Source organism: Oncorhynchus kisutch, linkage group LG21 (genome assembly GCF_002021735.2).
Source record: "Oncorhynchus kisutch isolate 150728-3 linkage group LG21, Okis_V2, whole genome shotgun sequence".
In the NCBI taxonomy this organism is placed as follows: domain Eukaryota; kingdom Metazoa; phylum Chordata; class Actinopteri; order Salmoniformes; family Salmonidae; genus Oncorhynchus; species Oncorhynchus kisutch.
In genome coordinates this window covers 16,165,756-16,180,767 of record NC_034194.2, presented here as the reverse complement: position 1 = coordinate 16,180,767, position 15,012 = coordinate 16,165,756, and the positions used below count along the sequence as shown (strand labels likewise).

Sequence of the window (15,012 nt, the reverse complement as noted above, 5' to 3'; positions counted from 1 at the left end):
CTTAGGCTATCCTCTGCACTAAATAGAATATTGGCCACATCATTGTGCATGTTAGGCCGAAACATCATGAAATTGAGAAAAATTACAGACAGTAGCCTACAATTAGCTAAATAGAACTCGATTGAACATGAAATGTTTTTCAATATTATTGAAATACAGTCCCAGTCAAAGGTTTGGACACCTACTCATTCCAGGGTTTTTCTTCATTTTTACTATTTTCTACATTGTAGAATATTAGTGAAGACATCAACACTATGAAATAACACATATGGAATCATGTAATAACCAAAAAAGGGTTAAACAAATCCAAATATATTTTAGATTCTTCAAAGTAGCCACCCTTTGCCTTGATATAGGCCTTATGTAGCCTATACTGTATATATATTTTAATGCAGTCATCTCCGTTTTAATTTGAAGCATTTTTACCCTTTGCTTGTTTGTAACAATTGCAAAGACTCTGGCAACTTTGTATTTGTAGTAAACTTCGTTCTGAATTTATCAGCGGTCACACAGAGAGAGAGAGAGAGAGAGAGAGAGAGAGAGAGATAAACATCTTGATTATATATTTAGAAGAGAGCTATGTATCAAGTGGTGCAGAAGGGCATAAAAGCATTTAACAAGGTTCTGGTTTGAGGCAGTCTGTAAATGACAAGCATTTTCAAGTGCAACTTTAGTAACGATAGTTTTTGGGAAACAGTTCTGAGATTTTAACGATGCTCCTACAATGGTTCTAACGATGAACTTAGCCTAAAGGTGCTTTTGGGAAACCCGAGACCTGAAGGATGTGTTGTTTTACTCGTGCAGTACGTCTGTGCACTTATCCTGAACATCTGGCTGTTTGCAGACATTAAAAGGCGGCCTCTCAGAAACCAGGATCGAGAAGCGCATTGTCATCACCGGAGACTCGGACATCGACCACGATCAGGTGAGCGTCAGTCAGTCACCAATCAGACACGTCCTCCGGTGGCACCAATTACACACCACAACAGCTTGTATTACTGAAGGGAAGATGTCGGCTTATGTCAAAATGTTTCCTACATTTTATACTTATGGAGATATGAGAATGTGCCATACTACTGACTGAGGTCAAGCGCTCATATGTTCAGTGAAGTGGTGTATCTAAGAGAATATATTATTGGCCATTTTAGCAAGAATGAGAATTCAATGTGGTGGCCCAGTATCTCTGGTGTCTGCTCCTTTAGACTAGAAATGGCAATAAGAAGAGGACTTAAGTGTTTTCAATCAATGTCTCAGCTGAATGAGGTGCATCGATCCCTGTGAAAAGACCTCGCTCTGATTTATAGTGGCAAGGGTCTTTTACCTCCGTATGAGAGCTCATCTGGTCATCAAGCCAAAGAGTACAGCAGACCGATACACTCCACACTAAAGAACTCGACCAAAATTCACAACAACATATGTTTCCATAGTAGAAGTTCTTCCCAAACCCCAAAGGCACAAGCATGGGCAGATGTCCAAGCCATGCTTTCCATTCCTCCCCCCACCCTCCCATCCTTTGTCTTCATTTTATGTTTTGCTGTTTTTTGTTGTTGTTGTCGCTGCTACATTTCTCATCTGTATCCATAGCGCCTCCATTTTGTTTGTCTGTTTTTCTGTTCCTTTGTTCTCCTTTATTTCTGTTAATGCCATCGTCTCCCTTTCCTTTTGGGTGTGTTGTTGCCGTGGCATGTTGCCACCCCGGGTAGGCCTTGGCCCAGGCTATAAAGGAAGCCAAAGAGCAGCACCCTGACATGTCAGTGACTCGGGTGGTGGTCCACAAAGAGACAGAGCTGGCAGAGGAGGGCGAGGACTGAGGCGCCAGGTAAGGAACAGAAGCCACCAGGAGGCCCAGGGGTGTGGTGATTAGGGGGTTTATAGGGGTAAGTGGTAAAGGTTAGTCCCCCTCTGTTAGGATTCTACAGTGGCCCTTCTAGCCCAAACCAACAGCACATCACAGGCATCTGCCGGAAGTAAGTCCCCCTCAGGGTGGAACTGACTGTCTCCTTGTCTTTTTCTTTGAGATCTCCATCTTTTCTCTTAACTCCACGTTTCCTCTGTCTGCACTTATGACTGAGCTATTTTTGGACGAATTGTAAAGTTCATACAAAATGTCAGCAAACCAAACATCTGCAGATGTGTCACTTTTTCTGGTCAAAATGTTTTGTTTCACTGGCTTTACTAACCTCATGACGTTACTATCTGTATTCTAATATGCACAGTACTGGCAGACTGTGGAAGCACACTCTCCATCAGACAGATGACCCCTCATACACACAGGAAGAGCAGATTAATGACAATGGTAATTAATTGGTGTAATGGAGGAGAAGAGAAAACAAATATTCCCTGTGGGTTGCAAGCGTGAAAGCCCTTCACAATAGCTCTTTCAACAGTCACTCGACCTTGTCAACCCCTGGAGTTGGAACCATTCCAATCCATTGAAGTCTCATGAAGCTTGGATCAAGCCCAGAGAATTGTCTTGAATTACAACTCAGTTATAAATCAGTATCTATGGGCCCATCAAATAGGAGCCAGAAATGGATTCACACAATAGGATCAAATGTACCCACAGCAAGGCAGAGGCTCATAGACAATTGTTAAATATAGTCGATTCAGGGGTGCTTGGTGGATAATATTCCTTGATTACTTTGGTATTACTCTGTCTAACCAACTCATTGCTCTGCCTACACCCTGCCCATTTAGCAGTATGTCCATTGGTCGTTTGCTCAGACCGTCATGGCAGCCGTCCAATGCACAGGAACTTGTTTACATTACAGTTAAGCTATTGCTTAAAATCCATCAGCAATACAATGTGCTAAATGTATTCACCACTTCAGAGGAGGACCCGATAGACCTCCGGCCTGAGCCAGCCCTTCCCGCTTGTTAGTTCTGTCATCCTCTCCAGTTATGAATTTGGGGGGAAATAAGCATGACTGCAGCGGCTGCTGAGAATAGAAAGGCGCTTTGATTGGTGTAGCAGCGTATTTACCTTCAGTGAGAATTTTGTGGTCAGATCATCAAGTGCTTTTGTCTTGTCTACCTACAGAGCCTTCAGAAAGTATTCACACCCCATGACTTTGTGTTACAAAGTGGGATGAAAATAGTTTTTTTTTTGTTGCAAACTATTTACACAATATTCTCTGTCAAAGTGGACAAAAGAAAATTGATTCAACCAAAGTATTCAACCCCTGAGTCAATACATTTTAGAATTATCTTTGGCAGAGAGCTTTCCACACTTGAATTGTGCAACATTTGCCCATTATTATTTTCAAAATTCTTCAAGCTCTGTCAAATCGGTTGTTGATCATTGCTAGACAACCATTTCCAGGTCTTGCCATAGATTTTCAAGCAGATTTAAGTCAACTGTAACTCAGCCACTCAGGAACATACACTGTCTTCTTGGTATAAGCAACTCTAGTCTAGATTTGACCTTATGTCCTACTGAAAGGTGAATTCATCACCCCATGTCTGGTGGAAAGCAGACTGAACCAGGTTTTCCTGTATGATTTTGCCTGTGCTTAGCTCCATTCCATATGTTTTTTTTTGTGTTTTTTTTGCCTGGAAAAACTATTCAGTTCTTAACGATCACAAGCATACCCATAACATGATGCAGCCACCACTATCCTTGAAAATATGGAGTGGTACTCGGTAATGTGTTATTGGATTTGCCCTAAACATAACACTTTCTATTAAGGAAAAAAGTTAATTGCTTTGCCATATGTCTTGCACTATTACTTTAGTGCCTTGTCGCAAACAGGATGCATGTTTTGGAATATTTGTATTCTGTACAGGCTTCCTTCTTTTCACTCTTGTCAATTAGGTTAGTATTGTTGAGTAACTACAATGTTGTTGATCCATCCTCAGCTTTCTCCTATCATTGCCATTAAACTCTTAACTGTTTTAAAGTCACCATTGGCCTCATGGTGAAATCAATGAGCAGTTTCCTTCCTTTCCGGCAACGGAGTTAGGAAGGACGCCTGAATCTTTCTAGTGACTGGATGTATTGATACACCATCCAAAGTGTAATTAACAACGTCACCATGCTCAAAGGGATATTCCACGTCTGCTTTTTGTCTTTTTTTTCTCCTCTACCAAATGGTGCCTGTCTTTGTGAGGCATTGGAAAACCTCCCTGATCTTTATGGTTGAATCTGTGTTTCGAATGCACTGCTCGACGGATGGTCTTCACAGATAATTGTATGTGTGGGGTACAGAGATGAGGTCGTCATTCACAAATCATGTTCAACACTTATTGCACACAGGGTGAGTCCATCCAACTTGTGTGACATGCTAAGAAAATCTTTACTCTTGAACCTATTTAAGCTTGCCATAACAAAGGGGCTGAATACTTATTGACTCAAGACATTTCAGTAAAAACGTAATTCCATGTTGACATTGTGTGTGTAGGCCGGTGACACACACAAAAAAAGTCAATTGAATCCATTTTAAATTCAGGCTGTAACACAACAACATGAGGAAAAGGTCGAGGGGTGTGAATACTTTCTGAAGGAACTGTACCTGGCAGGACGTGAGAGATGCCTCGCTCATCAAAAGACTTTGAAGCAGACGCTGGAGTACTACCTGCTTTTGGGGCTTGCGTTAGGGACATGGTGTCTTTTAATCCCATTCGGCTAGTATGTAATGAGAATCCAATTTCTGCTGTAGTAGCTCTTTAGCTCAAGGCGATTCAGCCAGTTTCGCCGAAGCCGATTAAATCTTCCTAATTAAATTAGAAGTGCAACAAAATAGCAGATATGATCAACTGTATAATACACTGTTAATCAGTGCAAGGCAGTTGCATTACCATACCAAGTTATTTTAGGTGATTTTGATTAAATCTCCAGACACGTTGGACCTTCTCTGTAAAATGACTCCAGTTGGTGGCACTCAACTCTCCTTCATGTTGAATAGAATATTCAGTCCTTCAATTCTTTCTCTTTCGCAGAGCTGAGAGCCTGTGAAGTTCATACTTGGATGTTTGAGAACCTCCTGTCATCTCCCAAACCGAGAGTCAACCTGGTGGGAAGACTGTCGGACAACCCCGAGGCTGAACTCCTGTGTTTCATTGCACACGTTCCTTCTTTTTATTTTTATCACTCAGAAGAAAACCACTTAGCTAACATTTGTAGCGTGTTTAAATTGTTTGTGCTTTTTGCAAAAATAAGAAAAAAATTCTGCCATTATTAGAACCAAAAAGTGGTCATTTTTATTGTTGAGTAGTATTCACATTCCTAGTATGTACAGACGGGTAATGTTATGAGAAAGTCATTTCAATATCTATCTTCCTGTATTCATGCAGTTGCAGGTGGACAGGTATTATATTATATTAGCTTTGGTCCTGGTCTTCTTCCATGTTCTCTTAGAGTCAAATGTTTATCAGTTTCTGGGGAAAAGGAGGAACAGCAAATTGTATTTAATTGGGTGAGTTTCCAAGGGACTAGCAAAGGACGAAGCGCTGTGTCATTTTGTACATTGCACTACAGTGCCAACACATGTTCTTCTCTATGCAGTCATAACAAAAACATTCCTTTAAAGGGCAGGTGCTTTTCCTGTACCTCCCTCAGAAAAAACACAACAAAATTTACATTTTAAACATGAAACACTTAGGCAGCTTGGAAACTTTTGCTTTTCCATAACTTTCTGGCATCATTAATCAGAAATATATTTGTAGAAACATATATATTTTTTTGCTATCTTTCTTTGTCAATCAGTAAACTGATTTAGATGATGTGTTTTTTTTGCCCCTTCTTAAATATTTTTAATATATTTCAGAGGTTTTTTGACAACTAAAAGAAATACACAAAATTGCCACTGTTTTTATCTTTTACCTGTAGGTAAAGAAGATGGCTGGCCTTAGCTCTCTCTGCAATCTGACAAACCTCACCAATTTGCTATTTGGGCCCAGTGTATAGCAAATAATCTTAGATTTTTAGCAGCTTTAAAATGTTGTCTCCCCCACAGCCACCCCACCCTCTGTGTAACACTGTTGAAATAAAATGTTGTTATTCTCTGATTGGATGAGTTTGGTTCCTTTTTTACCATTGTTAGGGAGTAGTGAACTACATGTAGTTCAGCTAGTAATTGAACTACATTTTGCAGTAGTTAATTACTTTTTTTGCAATGTAGCTAACTACTGGAACTACACACTAGAACATATGCACTGTGCAAAAAGAAAAGTTGTTTAGACAGTAACTTACTGGCAGCCAGTTTCCTATAAGTTACTGTCAAATAAAAAGGAACAGTTTTACCGTACTGTATTTTATGGTATCTAATACTGTTACTGTATTTGATTTACTGTACTAATAATGCTACTGTAAAGCGCCTCTTACTGTAAAGGCTTATTTGTATATTTTCCAGAGTGCCTTGCCTTTCGAATGAATTGTAGAGTTACCACCCATGACTGTATGTGTTAGTGACAGAGACATGGTTGTTGCATTCAATGTTCAGTCTTTTGGCCTTCACCAAGTGAGATCCTAAGTAAATATATTATCATAAAAATGACATTCTTTAATACAATACATGGGAAGTCTATGGGTATCTGCTAGCATGCTAGCAACTTCCTTAAAACTACACGCAGAGACATGAAAACAGTATCCACAAGTTAATCTGACTCTGCGGAAGTAGATAAAGGGCCTCAGTACCAAAACACTGAAGTATCCCTTTAACAAAAGCTTTTTGTGGACTTCTCAGTTTCTTAACCTTTTCAACCATAAGGAAATATTCTGAAAATATCTTGAACCATTCTTAGAAAGGTATAATAAACACTATAATTGCAGCAATAAAAAATGCACTTTGTCTCTGCATTCCAACACCTTGTTAACTGTAATTTGGAATTCCATATTGGTTGTTGCTTCACTCAATCCATGGCTTAGCTCGTGTTTTATCCATGATCTGGTGGTGGATAGTCCTCAGTACTTGTATTCAGCATCTCCATCCACTGTACTCTCACTGTGACACTGTTCTGTTTGCATATGAGTTCTCAGAAGGCTGTACTGTACCCAGCAGGGCAATATCCAGCGTGGGGCCATCCACACTTCCCATTCTTAGGTGTACATTCTCCCCCCAGCCCGTCGTCTCTGCCTGGGTGATGTGGTTCTGTTGTGCTGCCTGGAGGCCATGTCCATGGGGTAAGGTGCTGCAGACAACTCTGCCTCTACTGAGATAAAGAAAGAATATAGTCAGTCTGTCTCTTTGTGTCTGTGTGTGGTCACATCTCTGTCTACAGCCAGCAGGGTTTGACAGCTGTGAGGTCTGAGCCCAGCTGAGAGGCAGAGCTCCATCAGTAATACTATCAATAATGACGAAGTTGAGAAAATAATGACCAGTGACTAAGCCGCCAGGCTAGCTCCACACTAAGAAGCTTTCCAATGACTGCTACAGGTCTCTCAGACAGGGTGAACTGTTTTAAAAAATAAATAAAAATGTGTTTGTTTAAAAAGTAGTCCTTTTTCTATGCCAATGCAGCTGTAATATGCATGTCAAATCATACCAGGTTTACACGGGCTAGTTGTCCAATAGCAATATTCTACAAGTAGTATGTTACAGACAAATAAGAAGATATAGATATTGACAATCTTTCTCATCTAATTGCATATTGTCAAAAATCACTAATTTGTTAGCTGTTATGACAGATAAAGCAGAGTGCAGTTAAATTACCTTCCTTCAGCTTCCAATTCAGGTAAACCATGATCTGTATCAACAGCAGAGTGACAGGCAGGAAGACCCCAAACCACAGCAGCCATCCAGGGACCTCCCTGAGAACCTCTCTTAGAAACAGCACCAAGCTGGACATACTGATGGTGGTAACCGGTGAGACTGAGGCCTTTGGCTCTGTGACACTGCTGTAGTAATACCACTGGTGATTTGGACTTTGTGCGGTTGTTTAAACAACCCTGTGATTACTAAGTGGATTTACTGCTGCCTAGTTAATAGTTTACCCAGCCCGGGACCTGTGCTAGGGGGCCAATCCAGACGTGAGCCCCTGTTACCCTGTTCCGACATCATAAACATACAGACTCTCTGTCACTTTGGATAGTTACCATTTCTCTGAGATAGTATGGGGTTTGATGGAAACATCTGGTCTGTTGAAGCAGATATCTGAGAGATTTGAATTGGCCAAACAGATTTTGAGTGAAGCTGTTGAAAGGTTATCTGTGTGAATGTCTATTGACTGGTTTGTTTAGTTTAGGATTGTGACACAAATTAGATTTGACTGGGCTATTATACTGACCTCTGAATGTATGGTTGTGGAAGTCTATACTTAATCAGAATACAATTGAAATCTGAATTGATAAAATCATACTCAACTTTCATTATTGGCACGGTTTCCTTTGAAACGCTTTACTCTCAACTGCCATAGTTCAGCTATCGAATACTGTCAATGTGCATTATGTGTTTCTTGAATAAGCATGCCCGAAAGTCCCCTGCTATGATTACAGAAAAGATTTACAACACTTCATGAGCAACTCTGAAACCAAAATACTCCCCCCAAGGGATTGTGTTTCATTTTCAAGGGTTCAAGATTACTACAAAATGTTCTGTTTAGAAAAAAGTTTGTTAGCTCCTTCATCTGGCCTAGTAATGTTCATTTGTTTGCCATTCAAGGTAAGGTTATTCAAATGAGCCATTGGGGTACCGCGAATAAAAAAGCAATTTTCTCAATCATCTCATTGTCAGGCCATTTCTGAGGCTTTCTCTTGTTTTCGTAGACTCGTAGTGCCTTGTTCATTTGCATACTGTGGTATTTGAGAAATCCATAAAACACATCTTTGACCTGCCACAGTTTTATCTAATCAATCCCTCGGCCCTAGAAACTCACGTCACTGTCTCAGCCATCAAATGGTGAGAGAGCCACTTTGACCCCCGAATGACGAATACCAACCATCTGGATCAATGCATTGGAATGTATCCTTCTCCCTTTGATCATGAGCTTATTTAGGCTACCAAGACGCTTTGCCAGGCTTCGTGGTTTCATGGGGATTTCTGTAACAATTGCGGAATATGTTTTCTCCATCACTGGCTCATGTCCTGGAGAGGGACTATACTTAATATCACACACTGGTGCTTATTAAGGGCGTGCAGCGCTACAGTAGGCTTTTCAATGACATTCGGCATTGTATGTGTCCTAGATCTTGCTGCATTTTCATAGTAGTTAAAGAGAAATCACCATAGAATTTCATTATATCTCCACCTCTAACATGGCTTTAGACTGCACATAACCCCACAGCCCTTTATAGCTCAGAGAGAGAGAGAGAGAGAGAGAGAGAGAGAGAGAGATGTGAAATCCGAAATCCAACTACCTTCATAATGGAATCCGCCGCCTGTCTCTTACTTTGGCTACTCAGCCCTACTACTTCACTGGATTTAGTCACGACTGACATTTTCCACAGCTTGCTCGCGTCCCCATTACATAAGCACACGAACTGGGGGTTTTGAGTGGGTATCGTCGCTCTCTTGTTCGTGAGGGTTCGTAGGCTTAAGTCGTGTGTTTTAGGCTGGGTTTTGAAGAGGGTAAGGGCCAGGGTGTGCTGCTTTTATATAAATATTATTCTAGGCCTCCACGGTGCTCTATAGTTCATAAGAATACAGTGCCACAAACTACTCAATGTTTGATTTTGCGTCTACTAACATGTCGTTACGATTAATCAGTGATTCAAAACCCAACAAAGTGTCGCGAGCGCTAAAGATAGACTGACTGTCGATGCTATTTCAAATATAGACTATTAGTCCTTAGCGATGGAGATGAAACGTTCAAACGCTGCCACAAAACATAAGCAACTCATCAGAGCACGTAATTACCTAGCTCCGACCCAGAGCAGACGTATTTAATTAGGCTGTCATGTTTAGACTTCCTCAGACTTTTAGTAGCTACTAAACCATGATTGATCCTCTGTTTGTAAGGGAGAGGCCACAGTAAGTGGATGTCTCCCCTACAGTGATCATGTCTGGGCCTACTGTCATTGCCTAAGCACCACACTTCTCACTCGAAGGGGGGGCATCATTCTGGATTCAGTCTATTGCCTGTCAATTGTATCGACACTCACTGGATGAGACTTAAGGGTGGGGACTCTAAAAGTGTGATTAATCAAGGCTAAATTGGTCATTGGCGTTTCCATTACTTTTTGATGATGACAGTCATGGGCAGCATACTATATAGTCGCCATATTTTCTCTCCTTGATAGATGAGCATATAACAGCCATCTGTATGCTAGTCATACTAGAAGAGCATTTCAATGCCTTTCTTCCGTTTTGTTATGTATCTATTCAGAGTTGCCAATGTGTTAAATGACACTACGCTTCATTTGAGGACGGGTGACAATAAAAAAATTTGTCGCCATCACTCAGCATCAACCCAATCTCACTCATATTCCAGCTATTGACTCTGCTCCTCTGAAAAGATGAATTATAATGAAAACCCGCCTGAGGTGTGTGAGTTGTCTGACCACTATTGTCCATAGTGAATGTAGGACTGCTGTCTACAGCAAGTCAGTACTGTAGGAAGTGGACCCACTACCTTTCGTTGATGGGATGACATGGTCTTAACCTTTCTCCTAAACCCGCTCCCTGACCAGCCCACCCACATGGATCTGCTGGAACGTATGAACAGATTGCTTTCTGTTTCTCGACACATCAATCAATCAATCTCCGTTAATCCCATTCCACACCATGAAGCTCCTTCAAGGTTAAATCTTACATTCTACTACTATATGCATCATGTACTTGTTCCGTCCTGTACATTACACTAGATTTGGTATTTAATGGTTTGCATCAGCCCATTAGCGTTAGGAGAAGAGAGAGCAGCGCAATCATGGCTTGCTCTTCAAACACTGCTCCTCCACACCATTCTATGAGCTTGTTTGTTTTCCTGTAGTGCAATGTTAAGTCAACTGCTAATTCTTTTACCAGTATGATCATACTCTGTATAAACTGAGCTATTACCATGTTCTACTATAGGCAGTGCAGCGGAGGACTGCAGAGCTGACAATGTGTTCGTGTTTACTAGAGCTTCTTGGAGACATTGTGATGAGGTGCGTCTGTCTGTGAGGAGCTGGTGGAGCCCAGGGTTGGCAGGGCTGGGAGTTGAGATTTGGTTCTATTTAGTAGGCTGCTCTTTTGCATTGAGCAGCGTGTTATTGCTGCAATTGTCATTATGGCATGTTTGAAACTGTTGCTGAAATGTGTGTTTCTGAACACAAGGATGAGCTGCCAGCTGCTTCAATAGGGTTCGAATGATGCACATCTTCCCATTCTATCAGCGCGCCTATTAGCCAGGCCCTTGAAAGGTTTTTTAGCATGACAAAAGGAGAACAAATATTAAGACATTAAACACATGCTCAAATTAATTCATTCTAGATATGTTTCTGTTCTGTCCATCAGCCCTGCTGGCTGGCTCTTTCATCTTTTTGGGCTCTCCTGATCTTTCCCAAGTGGAGCACAACCAGACACTTGACGATGACCGAATCTGACAAGGCTTTGAAAATCTAGGATAAATATTGGATTGGCGTTGTGGCGCAACAGGGGCAGGAATTGATTAGTAAAGGAATTTGCCTTAACTCTTTAACAGATGCATGTCATGGTTGTGGGTAGACTGCTCAATCCTGCCGCAATTCACAAAATAAGAGGGCTGCCAAGAAAAAGAAAATACTCTGACAAACCCATACAAGACAATATGAGCCAATCACAACTCCCTATCTGACGATCATAAATGCACATGTTTATTTGTTTATCTATTAGTAGCAGCATACTTCTGTATTACAGTTTGATTGTTCTGTTTAACCAGAGCCTGCAGCTCTCTACTACTCATAGTAGATAAGGAGGTAGTGTTTACAGAGGTTCTTGTGAGGTTGTACATCCATTTGAAAGGGAGCGAGGGATTCATTAGGGAGAAGTATCGTTAAAGTAGGCGTTCTTCTCTGCATCGGGTTTGAATAAAAGTGTTTTGACCTCTGCCCTCTCTGTATCACTCCTCACAGAGAGCCTTCTTACCTTGACGACAAGTGTGTGTGCATTTAAAAGAAAAACTGCTTTTCATTCTATAGAAGCTGCCAAGTGTATACAGCAGAATACATGGATGTAAAATACAGTATGTTAAAAATGAGCGTTAACAATGTTTTTGGTGTAGGACATACGGGATGGTGGGAAAGATGATAATTTCTTCAATCTTTACTTAGGTTTTCAGTGAGAAACATCTTGGGCCCTAACACTGGATGCTTGTCAAGCATAATTTATCGTTTTAGTATTCTGTTAATGGATTATGCCTCTGGGGGGGGGGGGGGGGGGGGGGGGGGCTATGCATTTCCCCACCTCTGTACACTGGTGTATGACTGACACATACAGACACCGTAGGCTATTCCCTCCCATGTGGGTTATGACAGATCTCTTCTTCTGTGATTCATCTTTCTGAATGTCATTATGTCACAAAAATATATTCCACACATCATGCTATGTCAGTGGGGTAAATCTGTTCTTTCTAGGAGTTTCACAATATATTTGGTGAAAACACACTACTCTCATTTGTGGGAATTCGGATGAGTCAATCTCCCATTTGCCTGTAACAAAAAATGATGCGCATCATCAATATTCCTGTAGTGTATTGAGATGCGTGAGCAAACGAATCCCCGTTTGGATATATGCAAAGTGTATCCTGGTATGGGTAGTTTTGTTTCTGTTGGGTAACTATGGAAACAGTGCTGGTGTGTAAATGTGACAGAGGTCTAATCCTGTGGTGTGAATGACACATTTAGAGGAACCGTTTGTAGTGTAGGCTACCGAGGTGAACTGTCCAGGGGTGTAGTTGATAGCTTTTAGAATTCCACTGTTGTTATGTAAGGGGAAGTGTATGGAATAGTCATTCAGCTTTTAGACATCTGTGTTTTAGTGTGTACAGCCACTTGATCACCCAAACCTATCTACCATACTGAAATGGTTTCAGCCTCAGCCTCATGGAAAACAGATCACTGTTGGCAGTACTACAAGCACAGTGCATACACTGAGTGGACAAAACCTTAAGAAAGCATTGAGTTGCACCCCCTTTTGCCCTTAGAATAGCCTCCATTCGTTGGGGTATGAACTTTACAAGGTGTCAAAAGTGTTCCACAGGAATGCTGGCTCAATTTGACTCCAATGCTTCCCACATTTGTGTCAAGTTGGCTGGATGTCCTTTCGAGGGTGGACTATTCTTGATACACACTGGAAACTGTTGAGCATGGAAAAACCCAGCAGCGTTGGAGTTCTTGACACAAACCGGTGCGTCTGCCGCCTACTATCATACTCTTTTCAAAGGCACTTTACATATTTAGTCTTGCCCGTTCACCCTCTGAATGGCACACATACACAATCCATGTCTCAAATGTCTTACGGTTTAAAAATACTTCTTTTAACCTGTCTCCTCAAATCAAATTGTATTGGCCGCATACACAGATTTAGCAGATGTTATTGCAGGTGTAGCAAAATTCTTGCCATGCTGCCGTGTCTGTCGGCGCCCCTTTATCTACACGGATTGAAGTGGATTTAACAAGTGACATCAATAAGGGATGATAGCTTTCACCTGGATTCACCTGCTCAGTCTGTCGAGGAAAGAGTGTTCCTAAAGCTTTGTACACTTTGTTTACATTTGATCATACTAGAGTATGTACATACGGTTGTGTGGGTGCAGACTGTTCAGCAACTGTGATGATCCTTTATGTACAAGCTGCTGGACAGAAATCTCCTCTCCGTTGAAAGAAAAACCCATTAGTGGGAAAGTGGAGGAGCGCACATCCTTTTTCTAACCCCAGGGAGAGACTTTTTTTTTGGCTCATAGAGGAAAACTCATATTTACTGTGCGTTTTTGCCCTCGTGAAATGATGACATGCTGAGAAATGCCAAGTCGTGGGCATGGAGAGAGAGATCCGGTCTGCCCGTTTTTTGTTGTTGTTGAGCATGTGTCAACTTAAAAACAACTATAAAACAACGTGACGTGAGAATGACAATCTCATCGTCTGACTGAAATGGATTTGATTGAGACTCGTGGCAGTCAGTTTTAATTTCATGTCCTAAGACACTGGAGGTTGTTTGACTGAAAATAAATGTTCAGATTTTGAAGGGAAATGAATCAAGGGCAGGGGTGTTGTCGCAACAGAAGTTGTCCAAAGGGAGCTATTAACATACAGTCTGACTAACAGCACAAGTTATGCATAAGCATGGCATATGCTGTGGATTTGGTAACATACAGCTTGACCTCAGTGTAATTGCTCTTCCTGACTCCCCAGCTCGGCTTTTCTTTTCCAACAAAGCTTATTTCATACAGCTCTCTGTCTGTCTTCATACCTGGGACCTTGCTTTTGAGATAGAAAGGCTGGTAAATAAAACACATTCTAAGTGCACTGTAACATGAATTGAGAGAGCCGTGCACCAGACTGTATTTTTAACATAGCTACAGTAGAGAACGTGGCTGTCACTGTGGGATTATTGAGGGAAATGGCGCCACCATTGATACACCATTACAGAGATGTATTGTTATGTGTCAAATTGTCCACATGCTTCCCAGCCGAAACCTGTTCAGAATAGTTGGTGCATATATTATGACATTTTGTTCGTTTTAGACTTCGGTAAGGGTTTTTTCGTCTGTTCGGCACATTTTATTTCTTGAGGCAAGCCGAAGTCTTTGAGAAACACTGCACCAAACATCTTAGTTAGATGTGAAATTGCACTACTAAGATCTCCTCTGACAAAATGTCAAAATGAATGACAGATTTCATGAGTTGTGTAAGAGTTCTCGTCCTCCTCTTCTGAGGAGTAGTATGAAGGATCGGAGGACCAATTTGCAGCATGGTAAGTGTTGATGGTGTAATATTTAATTAATCAAAACTGAACACTGAAATACAAAAAACAATAAAGTGAACGAACGAAAACCGAAACAGTCCTGTCTTGCGACATACACAAAGACAGAAAATAAACACCCACGAAACACAGGTGGAAAAAGGCTACCTAAGTATGATTCTGAGACAACTAACGACACCTGCCTCTGATTGAGAACCAT

The 15,012-nt window shown here is 41.2% G+C and overlaps 1 protein-coding gene and 1 long non-coding RNA gene across 32 annotated transcripts in view; one reads left to right on the top strand and one right to left on the bottom strand.

Annotated features, from left to right (window-relative positions):
* epb41l2 (erythrocyte membrane protein band 4.1 like 2) overlaps positions 1-6,006 on the top strand; it is a 97,692-nt gene extending 91,686 nt beyond the window's left edge. For 13 of the 31 annotated variants that reach the window (XR_004204680.1, XR_004204679.1, XR_004204687.1 and 10 more), the window contains 2 exons: positions 845-1,819; positions 4,939-6,006. Coding sequence is in view for 18 of the 31 variants with exons in the window: in XM_031800619.1 (XP_031656479.1) it covers positions 845-925; positions 1,704-1,811 (189 nt within the window). In the remaining 13 variants the exon portion in view is untranslated. The remainder of the gene's footprint in view (positions 1-844; positions 1,820-4,938) is intronic. The other 18 variants (XM_031800626.1, XM_031800627.1, XM_031800629.1 and 15 more) reach the window with 2 other exon arrangements.
* LOC109866739 (uncharacterized) lies at positions 5,861-7,856 on the bottom strand. The gene is made up of 2 exons (XR_002251726.2): positions 7,650-7,856; positions 5,861-7,149 (listed from the first exon to the last, which is right to left on the bottom strand). It is a non-coding gene; the product is annotated as an uncharacterized LOC109866739 (long non-coding RNA).
* Between the last annotated feature and the right edge of the window lie 7,156 nt (positions 7,857-15,012).